General features: G+C 39.0%; 1 protein-coding gene across 1 annotated transcript; it reads left to right on the forward strand.

Annotated features, from left to right (window-relative positions):
- Positions 1–534: 534 nt before the first annotated feature.
- Positions 535–10,039, forward strand: LOC132325779 (potassium channel subfamily K member 16-like). The gene is made up of 5 exons (XM_059843346.1): positions 535–863; positions 5,078–5,192; positions 5,725–5,891; positions 8,237–8,402; positions 9,652–10,039. The coding sequence occupies exons 1-5, from the start codon at positions 651–653 to the stop codon at positions 9,873–9,875; spliced, it is 885 nt and encodes a 294-aa protein (XP_059699329.1). The 5' UTR covers positions 535–650; the 3' UTR covers positions 9,876–10,039.
- The last annotated feature ends 3,812 nt before the right edge of the window (positions 10,040–13,851 follow it).

The following is a 13,851-nucleotide window of genomic DNA, read 5'->3' on the forward strand; positions in this document are numbered from 1 at the left end:
TAGGACTAGAAAAGAAAGAGATTTTTTTTGTGTGACCAAGTTGAATTCAGGATGTTTATAAGCTTCACCATGCTGGTTTTACTGGTGCCAGCAATGTTGGTATGGTACAGACAGCAGCTATTGACTTTACCATTTATTCAGCTCCATACTTTTCTTTCTGGGGAGTCTGCTGTAATTAGACAGTTTAGAGCATTTTGTTGTAGAGAAGTCTAGTTTTAGAATAAGGCTTTACTTATCAGGATTTTAAGAGTTTATCTGTTGCTCTATATTCATATGACCTGGGGTAAGTCATATAACCACAGTTTTTATTCAGCTTCCCAGACTGGAAACTAATACCAACCTCGGAGGGCTTTATTCATTTGATTGAGATCTTTGGATAAAAGCTAATAGAAGAAAGACACTATGATTCACAGTCTTATTAAGCTATAAATGTTCACCCTTTATTTTGGATAGAGAACAGATGTGGAGAGATAAAATTTCTCTGTTAGTCTCATTTTGTAAGCCCTGATAAACTGATGTTTTATTGAAAAACTCTCCAGGGCAGTAGCTGGGAACATGGGTGTGTGATTCCTGGTGTTTTGGGTAGGTCACATCTTGGAACAGTAACCTGTGAAGTACTGAGCAGGGACTGACAAGGGCAGATCAGCAGCATGCCCCTCCTCACCATGCACAGCCAGCAGATCAGCTGGACTCCACTGCTGGTTCTGGGGTACCTCTTTTACCTTCTCCTGGGTGCTATGGTGTTCCAGCTGCTGGAGAAACAGGCAGAAACACATTTTCGGGACCAGTTCCAGCTGGAAAAGCTCAAGTTCCTGCAGAATTACACATGCTTGGACAGACAAGCCCTGGAGCAGTTTGTTCAGGTAAGAGGAAAGGGTTCCCATTATTTTGGCTCAAGCATTATTTTCATTAGAAGAAATTATACTATCGGGGCCAAGTAGCCTAGCATGGTCAGCTGTCCATGATATTAAATATCTAACTTTATAAATAACTCTAGCCCATTCATATACTTCTTTATCTTGATCTATGGAACTTGTTTCTTTCCACAGTCATGAACTCCCAAAATATAAGTGCATCTAGTGATGCACTTGTGCTGCATTGCAATAATTTCAACTTTATGGTTCTCATCCCCCTAATTAAATATTACTGGGAATTATGCATGGGAACAAAAAATAAGAATCAAACCTAAAGAAGTAGGTTACCCTTCTGAGGTTCTCCAGTCCAAACCTGTGCAAATTCTGCCCTTTTGTACTAAAAACATCAATGTGCAGGCAACAACTGACAGAACCAGAGGACACAGTCTTAAGCTGCACCAAGGGAAATACAGGTTAGATATTAGGAAAAAGTTTTTTGCCAAAAGGATGATAAAGTATTGGAATGGTTTGCCCGGGGAGGTGGTGGAGTCACCATCTCTGGATGTGTTTAAATGAAGGATGGATGTGGCACTCGGTACCATGGTCTAGTCAAGGTGTCTAGGGCTGGGTTGGACTTGATGATCTTGGACATCTCTTCCAACCTTGTGATTCTGTGAAATTGTCTACTACCTTTGAAGGCAGTCTTGCACTTCCAGGCCTAAATAAAAGATAGTCAACCATCACAAACTGTGTTATCTATCACTTATAAGAAGAGATAAAAGGCTTTTGTTCAATATGGGTTGTCAGTTAATGACAATTTCAATTACATTTTAATCTTTTCCTCAATACTGGCTGGAGGTAAATTGCTAGACCTTTCCTGGTATTATAGATATATTCTCATAATAGGAGTGCAAGAACTGGACAGAAATACTTGAACTTTGAAACCTTGAATCCTTTAGTTTGTTCTCAAAGCATACCCAGCTGCAAAGCTGGGTGCCTGAATAGTTTGAACTCTTTCTACCATGTTATTAAAACTGATAAAAACTCAAAACAATTTGTACTGCCCAAGTCAGAGGACTTCCACAAAGGTATATGATTTTGATCAACAAAAAGCCCTGACTTTATATATGGATTTAAACAAACAGCGAAATTCAGATCAGAAATGGTAGAAAAGTTGCCTGAACCTCTACATCTACAAAGACAATGTTCTGATTACTAATACTGTGATATATTACTTGTGTAACCTTGGTCATGTGCCAGAAAACTACTAGAGTTTTCAAGACCTTACATGCCTGAAAACATATCTATTTTTTTCACCTTCATGGCTTGGTGATATTACCTGTCCTTCCCATATCTCTCTGATTGTGATTGCAGAGGTGCAAATCTAATTCTCATTCTAAACCTAACTGTGATACTTTATGGGATTGAAAGGTTTATTTAAATCTTCACTACCCTCAAAACATTAGAGGAGGTTACACGTATCCAGATTCTTCTCTCTCTGACTCCAGTGGACTTTTCTTAGGTCCACTGCTGTGCCACTCAGAGAATCGCATTTTGCTGCTGTGTCTCTGCTGAATTAAACACAATTTCACTTGTAAGCTGTTCCAGACAAAACCGGCTGAGGGCACCAAATCATCTACAATGCACCAAGTACTGAGACTTTGCAGTCCCCAAGGTATATGTAAGTGCAGGTACTCTCTGACACATAAGTTGCTCAAAAGACCTGTTTACAAATTTGCCTAACTCTTATTAATATTAGAGAACACTAGTCTTCCCATATTAAATCTCTAATGCAGGGAAGCAGTTGTGTCTCTGCATGTTTTAACTATATGGTTAGGGAGGCCTGTTCATCATGCCACAAGTTCCAGTCTGAAAAGTCACAGTAGTTAGACTGCAATGAGACACAGCCCCCAGACTCAGCCTATTCAGCTAACAAGTATACAATGTCTTGTCTTAATGCCTTAATTCTTTAAACCTAAATCCTACAATGTGAGATTCAACACAGATTTTTCTTGGCATATCTACTATCACTTATAATGAGTTACCACTCATAATTCATTAATTTTTGACTCTATTGTGCATGAAACAAATTCTTATCATTCCATGTCAATAAACTGCATTGGTTCTGCATAGCTAAAACTGCCTAGCTGGGGGATGGTTCTGAACTGCAGCTCCTAACTGCAGCCTGGAACTTTGAGAAAGTGCAAATCCAAACTCTTTTATCTAATGCATCTCTGGTAGGCATACTCTTGTCAGGAAATTATGCCAGTCTGACAGCATAACTGAGAAGCAGATGCATTGTGTAAGGAGTTTGTGTTTTGATCATGTCCATACTCTTTTGGTCTCAAAGGACATGACATAAATTCAGACCAAAAGGACAAAATCCTTGTCTATGACCACATTTGGCTGCAATGTGCATTGGCAGGGGGACAGGAGCAGAAGCAGCAGGCAGTTTTTATTCTCTCCACACCCTACTATAGCTTAATGTAGGTTTCATATTCTTACTGTAAATTACAGCACGCTGCTTTTACATACTGACAACTTACTTCCCAAAGGCAACAGCTAATGTTAACCAACCATTCAGCAGCTGCCATAACCCACTTACCTGAGCTGTAGGTGAAAGGAGCCTGGAGCCATTCTAACTGTCCCACAGGAACTGTTTGTTGGGCACTGGGATGCCATTTCATTCACAGAGTTCTTTCATGGGGTTGTACTTAACAGCATCAATTACACCAAGAAATATGGCCTTGTCAGACTGTGTCTGAAAGGTTTGACATTTAAAGTTGCCTTACTCTTCTGTGTTGGCTCTCATGATGTGAATGTAACTCCTGTGAACTCTTGTGCACTGAAATGCACAGAACTGCCAAATGTTCCTTACAGGAATAAATTAAACATGTGATTATTTCAAAATACTCACACCTCAGTAGTGTGTATTCACACCTCTGTGTGTTTCTTCTAAGCAGCTAATGAAATAAGTGACTCTAGAAAATCTGACATGTTGAATTCTTCTCATTCTATGAAAAGGCTTTTAATGGATAATGCAAAATTCTTTTTCATATTGAAAATAAGCTCTGCTGACACTTCAGTCATGAGGTCAGACAAGATGATGTCTAGCAGCCCTCTGATAAATTTGACCAATGCTATAGGATTTTTTACTGAAGGAATCAAATTAGCTACTACACTTAGGATACTCAGCCCACCAGTACAAATCAGCTAATATTGCAGAACCTGTCCAAAAATCAGATAACTTGTAGTATTTATACTCACTAGAAAAGCAATCTTTCTGGGAGTGGCTACCATTTGAATCAAGAAAGAGTATCTTCTTGGGTCTCATACTCCTGGAACCAGCTAAAGCTGGGGTTGCTATTGACTCCTGTTCATTTCTTGCATAATACAAAGTCTTCTGAAGAGATGAACAAGTATTCCTTCAGGCATTTTGCAAAATTACAAAGGCTGTGACTTAGCTTTTGTAAGGTGTGTGACGAACAAGGGGGGGTCTTAAAACCCCAACCACTGAGCAGAGGGAAACCAGTCTCCCACAGACAAATCCTTGGGGACAGCAAAGGAACACAATTTTTTTAAGGCAGTTGACAGAATATTTGATGTAGGAACACTAATTTTTTGGCACACGGTAGTCTTGGTCTGGTAAGAGCTGTCTGGAATAGCAGAGAATATTTTAGTTGTTAATCTTTCAGACTAAGAGAAGCCTAATATTCACTGAAAATTATATGGAAGTCAAAGCCAAAAATAGTAATTCATCCTTATAAATACTTACATGGAGGAAACAGGAATGAGCACATTCCTCATGCCCCTGCCCACAGATACAGCTATACATTTACACATGCCTGAATTAAAAACTTAAATGAGATGACTAGATTACAGAAGGAGAGAAAAGCAACCACTTTATTTTTTTTATGGCACAACTTTAATTTTTTTCCCAGTTTGACCTTTTTGGGGAATCATCCACCCCCTTCCCCTTAGATTTCATCTAGCTGGGGAACCTGTCATACTTTAATGACCTATTCTCCTGTAGCAAGAGTTCAAGTTTCTGACCAGCTCTATTTCCAAGTTTTGCAATGTCAGCAGAAGTTCTTTTTAGTCCAAGTCTACCCTGTTATCTACACTGTTATCACTCTGCTTACTCAAGATGGAAAACAGTATTTACTTATCTCTACTTCTGACATTCTTCCTCATCTTTGCTCCTTTGACCTTTTCTGCTTCAGGTCCTCATGGAAGCATGGGAAAAAGGGGTCAACCCAGAAGGAAACTCCACAAATCCCAGTAACTGGGACTTCAGCAACTCCTTCTTTTTTGCAGGAACTGTTGTCACCACTATAGGTGAGGTACTCTCTTTCCTTAAAAACTGGTGGTTCCTCCAACTGTCCTGTAAAGCCCCCAGAAATGTGTAATTAGTGAACAGAATACACCTGCAAGACAATCAACTACTGTGGGTTATGGTTTTCTATTGTTTCCAATGATGCCTGTTTTTTTTTCTTTATACAGTATTTTTACTCCCAAAAAAGCTGAATGCCTACTTGGTACATGCAAGATCATTTTGTACATGGACACATCATTGGGTTGCTTTGAAGCACTGAGTCACACTCATCACAAAATCAGAGACCTATAGAAAGTTACAATAGTATCTGGAAGAGTAATACTTTTCATGTTTCATTTTCAGCTAGTAGTAGTGAACGCAAAAGGCTTCACCATAAGCAGTGGCAATTTGCAGACAGATTTAATTGCAGAAAATCATAGATCCACAGGTTCCTGAAATTATTGTAGTTGAGGTTCCAAGCTTAGGAACATTCCATGATGCCTGCAGCTTGCCTGTAGAGCCTTTTCATGCAGCTGTTTTCTTCTTTTTTTCCAGGTTATGGTAACCTGTCCCCCAGCACAGTGGCAGGGCAGATCTTCTGTGTGTTTTATGCCTTATTTGGAGTGCCCCTCAACCTGGCCTTCCTCAATCAGCTGGGGAAAGCTCTCAATGCTCATCTGCTTTCCCTGGAAAGATGGGTGCAAAAGCCAGGGCGTGCCCAGGTACAGTGTCAATTTACCATTTGATTTCACTATTTTAAAATTAGTTGAAGTTCTTTTCTCAGATAGCTGCTGCTGCTAGCTTAGGTTTCCTGTATGAACCACAGCAATTACATGGCCCTCTCTATCAGAAACTTGATACACTTAATCTACCTACAATAGCTTTAAAGCTATAGGCTTTTGCTTGAGGGGCCCTATGTTTGCCTTTTAAAACCTTACTCAGCAAAACCATAGACCTGGTGACCTTGGCAGAATACGTGCATGTACACACATTGCCAAATCAAGCTCTTATTCTCAAGCCTATGCCAGCATCTATCCAGAGTTTAGCTCTACACTGTGCAAAGGCAACTTATTTTTATTGGCCTAATGATCTGGCTGGAATTAACTTTCCTGTTTGTGCCAGCAACTGAGCACTTCCTTCCTTTTCTTTTCTTAAAACACAAATACTCCTCCTTACTTACAGTTTATTGGTGAGTTGTTGAACTAGTCCAGACATTTTTTAATAAGAAAAGCACTGATAATGGAAAATACATGAAGGCCATTTATTACAAAGTTAGTGCATGTTTCTGAAAAAAGGTTCGATGAATTAACCCCTTCAGAGATTAGATATGCTGAAACATTTCAGAGTTCTGGCACAAGTTTTTTTTTTTTACGTTTGTAAAGTCTCTTGGGTCACTACATTCTTTATCTGCAATGGGTAAGCTATAAAGGTACTGTCAAATGCAGACTTGGATTAAATAAGTAAGAAATTCTTTAGCTACATAACCTCTGCCTGTTCCCCAAACACATGCAGCTCTAGCACCAGAAGGATTGTCATGCTAGTGTAGCTGCATCTTTCCTGAGATTTCTGATAGCATCTCAGGGATATGACCTTTTTTTTTCCCCTTTTCAAACCTGAGTTGACATTTCTGACAGAACTCCTATGATCAGACAAAGCTTTGGAGCTGTATCTGCTTGTTTGCACTGAAAAGTTTATTAAAGGAAGTTGGTTTATCTCCTTATAAACAGACTTTTGTCATGCTCTGGGAAATTAATTGCAATCAGTTCTTCATTTTCCATGACTTGTTGTTCCCAACATTAGGTTTATACAAGAAAGTTCTTTAAAGACAGGTTAAAAAGTAAAATTGTTCATTTCAGTATACATTTTTATGCAAAGTGTATTATGTAACTAAACTCTATTACAGTACTGGAATGAAGTAAATGAGAACAACTGAATTATATATCGACTATAATCATGTCAATCAGTAATTCTCAAACTGCTCTGCAAACAAAGCAAATATTATGACACAGCTAGAGCAACATGACACATAATATAGAAGTGACTTGTCAAAGTCACCCAGTCATCTCAAGCCATGTTTCTCAAGCTCAGGGCATTGTTTTTTATGTGAGATAATTCAAGAGAGAGAAATTAAAACATAATATCTGGACCTTCCACTTTATAAGCAGTGGTTTGTCTTTTCCTCCAGTCACAATAGGCTCATTAATAGAAAATCATACTCTGGTTTGATTGCCCTTGAGGGCATTTTTAAATAATTACAATAACTTTGAATCAGCCCACACATCATTAGTCAAAAGTTCACCAGAATGTGTTCCCTGGAAACCCATAAGTTCCTGATCATCAGTTGCAAACTCCTAAAATCCCTTCAGGACCCATCCACTGACCATTCTTTGTACCTATCTACCACAGTCACATATATTGTAACTTATCTCCCTGAAGGCAGATGTTTGTCCTGAGAGGCACAGATCTGCCCTGTGCTAACACAAACCAGTTCTGCTCTGAGCACTTCTAAGTTAAAAATGAAAGCAGGCAAAGTGACTTCACTTAGGTTTCAGCGAAATATATTTTTGGCTGAGCTCTTGCCAGCCACTTTATAAATCTTTGGAAGCAGTCATAGTGAAAAGAGCTCTAATTTCTTCTTGCCCTTCTTTGCTTCATGACTTATGCAGTATGTGGTGATTTTCCTGAAAGACAAGAGCTTGTTGACTACAAGAGTATCTCTACTTGAATTGAAATTGTAAAATGAGTATTTCATTCCAATGGCTGTCATAGTAAGTCTGAAAATATGACTGGAGCATTCTTGAAAACTCATTGCAAAAAGCTTTTTAAAAATCCTCCTTTTTTTCCTAATTTTAAGATTTTTTTTTCATGCTTAGGTACAATATCTATGTGCTGAGTAAGCAGTGAGCTCAGCCTGCAGTTCATAGAAGCATTGGCTTATCCTTCTTTTTTTTTTGCCATTGCTCCCAGGTGGGGTGGGTTTGTGATTCAAGAGTAAAAACAGACACAGCAATTTTCACAAGACATCTGCTCCATGCTCTTTAGCTGCCATCTTCCTCTTCTCTTTCAGGTGGTTCAAACACTGGCAGTGGCCATCTTCCTGATCACTGGGACCTTGCTTTTCCTGGTGTTCCCACCATTAGTTTTCAGTTATGTAGAAGGCTGGAGCTACGGAGAAGGCTTTTACTTCACCTTCATCACCCTGAGCACCATTGGATTTGGGGACTATGTAGTAGGTAAAAAAGAGCATGACCTGGATTGAGCTCTGTTGAAATTCATAACTCTAGTATAAAACTAAATACAGGGATACAGCATAGATACCCATTCCACCATAGACTGGTCAATAGTGAGCTCAGCCAGACTGGTAACAATGAGCTAATGTATTACAGGATATGAGCATTTTTCTCTTGACAGCCAGCCTGAGAGTCACCCAACTCATTTCACACGTGCCACTGAACACTCATTCAACAGTGGCTGTGTTCAGGCTGGTACAAATGTTATCAAGAGTGAAAGGTGGAATATGAATAAAATTCTTTTTTCAGTACTAAGCCTTTGAACCACACTCTCCTAACACTGATTTGTTTTAGCAAGTGCCTACCCTTCCCAACAACAAATCATATCAAATATTAAATAATCAGTACTTAAAATGGGGAGAAGATTACTGACAACCACAGAATGCCTCTGAAAGAAAACAAACCAGTGACATTACATAGCCTTTAGACCTCTAGATTGAGAACATCATGATAGAGACACGAGGGGCTATTTTTCCATACACTTATTTGAACAAATGCATAATCTTAACAGATTATGTCTAATGTATTTATTTGTTAAAACCACTAGCATTTCTTATTCACAAGTACTTGCTCTCCTCTCCTAGAGGTCATAACTCTGTCCCAAAAGGGGATAAAAAAAGAATCTCATGCTGAATCTGGCACTGTGGAGTGTCATGACTGTATCAGCTGCACTGATTGCTCATGCTGTGGAAATAACCAAACCAGGGATTAAGATTCTCATAACCACTTAATTAAAAGGGCTACATTTACCATATAATCCAAGTGATTGTGAATCCCAGTACTGAGGTAATATCACCCTCCAAAAAGCAATCACTGATTTACTAGATTGTAGCTGTCTAAATCATCTGAGATCCCCTGCGTGCCTCTTGAGTAACATACAGTTAATACGGATTCAACATTTAATTTCCAAGACTTTTTTCCTTTGTTCTTGGCTAGGAACCATTGACTTTGAGCATCCCTAATTAATATTAGATATGGCTATTCTTATTACATAGTCTCAGCTTCAGGGATTTCATGCTAACTGTGCTAAGCTTAACCTGAGAGTTGGCATGAAAAAAAATCTATCTGCTGATGGATCACACAAGCTCATTAACATATACACTTATGCAAGAGTGGAGAGGGTGTATGAGTATGTATGTTTAGCAGACCAAAGCTGCCAAGATAAATATACAAATTTTCCTGGATTTTTCAGGCACGAACCCCAACAAGCACTATATCCCTGTGTACAGGAGCCTAACTGCAATATGGATTGTTTTTGGCTTGGCCTGGCTGGCTCTGGTCTTCAACGTGGGAGCTGACTTGATGGAAAGATACCTTCAGCTAAAGTGGCACAAGTCTGACTTAAGCTTGGCAGAAGGAGACACCACCAAATTGGAAGATGAACCTGAGCAGCCTAGGATCCATATCCCTAGTTGAGAAAGGTACAAAGAAAGTAGTCTTGAAACTGCACCTTCCACCTCTATCACACACTAAGCGACCCCTGTGGATAAAGGACTAAACCACAGGTTGTGGACTGTTTCCTAAAGAGGAAATGGTTCAGATCCGTGGAAATTCCACACCCTGTGTAGGCATCAGCCAGTTAAAACCCCAAGGAAGGAGCATGCATGGTTCTACTACTGCCTCAGGATTCATTTTACACTTCTCATTTTAAGGCAACTGAAGTAATCAATTACCATCCTTTCTCTTTCTCTAGTGGGATTCAGTTCTTATGGTCACTCATTTTCAAAAAATCCAGAGTGACTGCCTCCCAGCTTCAATAAGAAGTCATTTCACCAAGAATCTCAAGTGGAAAAAGTCAGGTACAGAAATCTTTCTTAATTTCCAAACAGAAAACAAACAAAACCACAGAGGAACGTCATCAGTTATGAACACCTGCTTAATGATATCCACTCAATTAAGATTCAGTTGATATTGTCTGAAATTAACATCTTTCATATAAAATGACAGCATTTCTTTATTTTCTGGGCTAAAATGCTTCTCTTTTAATTGTGAGGAAATTATGTGTCTGTCCAGCTCTGCCTGGACTGTTACAACTTGTCTCAGAGCAAACTGCCAACTCAAAGCAGGTCCTTATCACATTCATTTCACAGCCACTTGAAAACAATACTTTAAACTAAATTTAAAAGCAAGAAGGCATCCTTATTTCCAGCCAGATCACAAATATCATTAGAGCCTGGAATTTGCTTTGGGCCAGGTCACAGAAGAGCTATTGAGCACCATAGAGAACTGATGCTGTACGTTTACCTCTAAATAAGGCCAATGATAGGTTCTTGCATTAAATCTGTTCCTCAGTCAGGCCCTTTGTGTGACCCATCAAAACCAGGGAGACTGAATTTATCCTAGTTATTGTAAGTCAAAAGCAGCAGCAGCCATCCCCAAAGGAGCTGAAAAATCGAAGCACATATAAGCACCTAATCAGGGATTAGCCACAGAGATGCACATCCATAGTCATACTCTCTATTAGACTCCAGAAACCTGATAAAACAATTATCCATTTATTTGGGTACCATGCTCAATCATCACTAACATGTTCCTCAGATGTGCTTGTAATTATATACTCACTGCTATTTATTCAGCATGTTTATATCTCATAGTAACCATCAATTACTCCCTTTGAACTCATTCCTAGGTGGAACTTCAATGTAAGGGATGAGTTAAATATGGCTGGGTACGCAGACTAGCCCCAAGCTAGCATATGTCTGACAGACTACAGGAACATCAAATGTCAGCCTTTCGGCAGCTGCTTTGATATTTCGTTTTGGGGATGCATCTATAAAACATGTAGAGACTTGTGTAGGTCACTAATTTTTTCCTTCATACTTTGAGAGCTAGGTTTTTACTTCTGAGGAGGGTCACAACAGATGTTTGTTCTTACACCTGACAAGGTCCACGTTTTCTTTGCCAGTTGCTGACTCCTGCATAGTGCAGTGTGGCTACTCAAATCTGAAATGCTGGCATATAAGAACACTAGTGATGGTTTATTGAACTAATTTCAAATATGTATGTTCAAATGCTTATCCCATCCAAGATTTCCCTTATGTCTTACCACTACCTACCTCACAGATTTTTATCTCCCTGGTTTTTGCACTGATCTTCCTCTATGCCTTCAGCTATTCCCATAAATTTATGCATTGGCTTTCTCTGTAGACTTTCACTGGGAGCAGCCAACACTCTTCTGTCTGGCTTTCTGTATTTTTGCAAATCTCACGGGAAACTTTGTCTCTCAGTATTTTCTGTTCTTTAGACACAATGTATGCACTTGCACTTTTAAGGTCATCACCATCACTGTACTCTGTACCTGCCGTATGTTAACACCATGACACTTTTGGCCTCTTTATGTAAAAGAAAATACTGAAGTTCTGTGGACTTCTATATCTAACCTATTTTCTTCAACTTGCCTTTTTCCATGCCTTCTGTACTTTATCAAGCCACAGTCAACCACAACACATGCACTAGTGTAAAGGTGATCCTATCCACTGTTTTACACCATGCTGCATGCCATAAAAAAAAAAAGATAAAGAGGTTTATCAGAGATAGAAAGCACTTACTGACAAAGTGTTTCTTTGAATTATCCTTACTTGACATCTGACTGCAGAAAGTTTGGATTGTTTTTACTGCAGTCCAGAAAATTCTTCCCGTATCTGATACTGATTTTGCAAAGTAGCAGGAAATGGTGTGACTGCCTCCTGGATTTTTTGCTACTGCTGCACTTACTAAAGCTAACAGTAGCTGCAACAGTTCTCCAGCTGCCCAACAGAAGACTCAGAAAGCTACCTTTAAGTCAAGCATATGGCCATGTTGGAAGAGAAATGAGGATACTGATGACCTCTCCTGTGCTACATAAGCGATAGAAATTTCTTGCTTATTTTGTCAATTTTCAAGGTTCTGAAAAGCTCCTAAAGGTCATGCACATCTATAATAAAAGTTACTTTGAAGTACATAGTGGGAGTACTGACCCAGGTTTTGAGCATGGATAGACCAAGTGCTTTCTGGTAGTGTTCCTCTAATAAAAATGTAGTCATCAAGTGTCAACTGACCAGCTAAGAAAAGTAACATGGAAGAACTGCACAATCACAAGAACTTGCTATGAGCCAGTGAAGCACACAAAATGGATTCTTTTGGTCTAATAACCCATTTTACCAGTGGTATATATCTGCCCAGAATGGAGAACACCCATGCTCAGCTCCAAGCATAGAAAACAGCACATTTGCAGCCTCTGAATGTGGCTCTGCAGGCTGTGGCAGAAGCAATGGCCCAGGCAGTGTTCATCTGTGATGTGGAAAAGTAGCACTTTGTCCTGAGCAGCTACCACCTGCAGTCCAGGGTAGGACAAGAAACAAATGTCCTTCCAGGCTTACCCTTACCCTTTTAGCCTACTCAACAAAACCTTCTTCATCCTCTGATATACATGCTGTCCTTCCAGACAACACCAAAGTATCATCAGCAAAGACCTGAGCCTTTTTCTATGGAGATGTAAATAGAAGACTGACAGACAAGTGACGTTTCTGAGAATACTCAAGGAAACAGCCATGTAACTATTATATGATTCTGTAAAGATTTGTTGTGAAACTTGATCTCTTTCTTCCCAAAATCTTTCTAGCAAGCACATGCCTGATATCCTGAGTTTTCACAGCATGTCTCCTAGTTAAAAACTCTGAGTCTCACCTGTAATTAGTTTTATATATTTTTAGCATAAACATTAAATTGTATATGTTTAGTCCATAATGTTTCAACATAGTTATACTCAGTGTGCTTTGTACAAACTATCTGGGTTTAAATACAGCTAAAATGTCGAAACATAGCTCAGACGTGTCTATTTCCTGATCTAAAATGTGATGAGTAAATATATACTTTTTAGTATCCTTGCATTTTTCTTACTTATGTATATTTTTATAGAGGATTTTCTTTTATATATATAATTCCAATTTTGTCTTTAAATATCACCGAGTAATTAATATCCTGAAAAGGCAGAATTAAGACTGAGCAGTAATCAGATTTTTTTTTTTTTTCCCTAAGACTGTGCTCTGGAAGATATTATTACACTAGAATTGGTCTAGCCTTTGCATATTAATTTTTGCATCTCTCCAGTGAAATCATGTGTTTATGCTAGTCAGTTTAAAGCACATCTCAGAAAACCATGAATTAGCACATTACCAGAACATTTCCGGGGGGGCAATACATGTCTGGAGGCTGCCTCACTTGTAATAGTATGTACACTTCCCTGGCAAAAATAGTCACAGGGCAGAGTGAGAAGACATGACCCTCAGAGAGTGTATAAAGTCATCCTGTGCAGAAACTTACTGGGTTTATTCGCCTTTATCTCATATTATGTAACAAAATAGGTAAATTACAATGTTCTCATACACACAAAACTATTTGATTGTTTTATCTA

This window comes from Haemorhous mexicanus, chromosome 3, assembly GCF_027477595.1.
Source record: "Haemorhous mexicanus isolate bHaeMex1 chromosome 3, bHaeMex1.pri, whole genome shotgun sequence".
NCBI lineage: Eukaryota > Metazoa > Chordata > Aves > Passeriformes > Fringillidae > Haemorhous > Haemorhous mexicanus.

Bases quoted from the DNA above. Each gene is read 5' to 3' on its own strand.
- LOC132325779 (XM_059843346.1), top strand. From the start codon at position 651: ATGCCCCTCCTCACCATGCACAGCCAGCAGATCAGCTGGACTCCACTG. The intron at 864-5,077 runs GTAAGAGGAAAG...TTTCTGCTTCAG, and splicing joins CCCTGGAGCAGTTTGTTCAG to GTCCTCATGGAAGCATGGGA. The intron at 5,193-5,724 runs GTGAGGTACTCT...CTTTTTTTCCAG, and splicing joins AACTGTTGTCACCACTATAG to GTTATGGTAACCTGTCCCCC.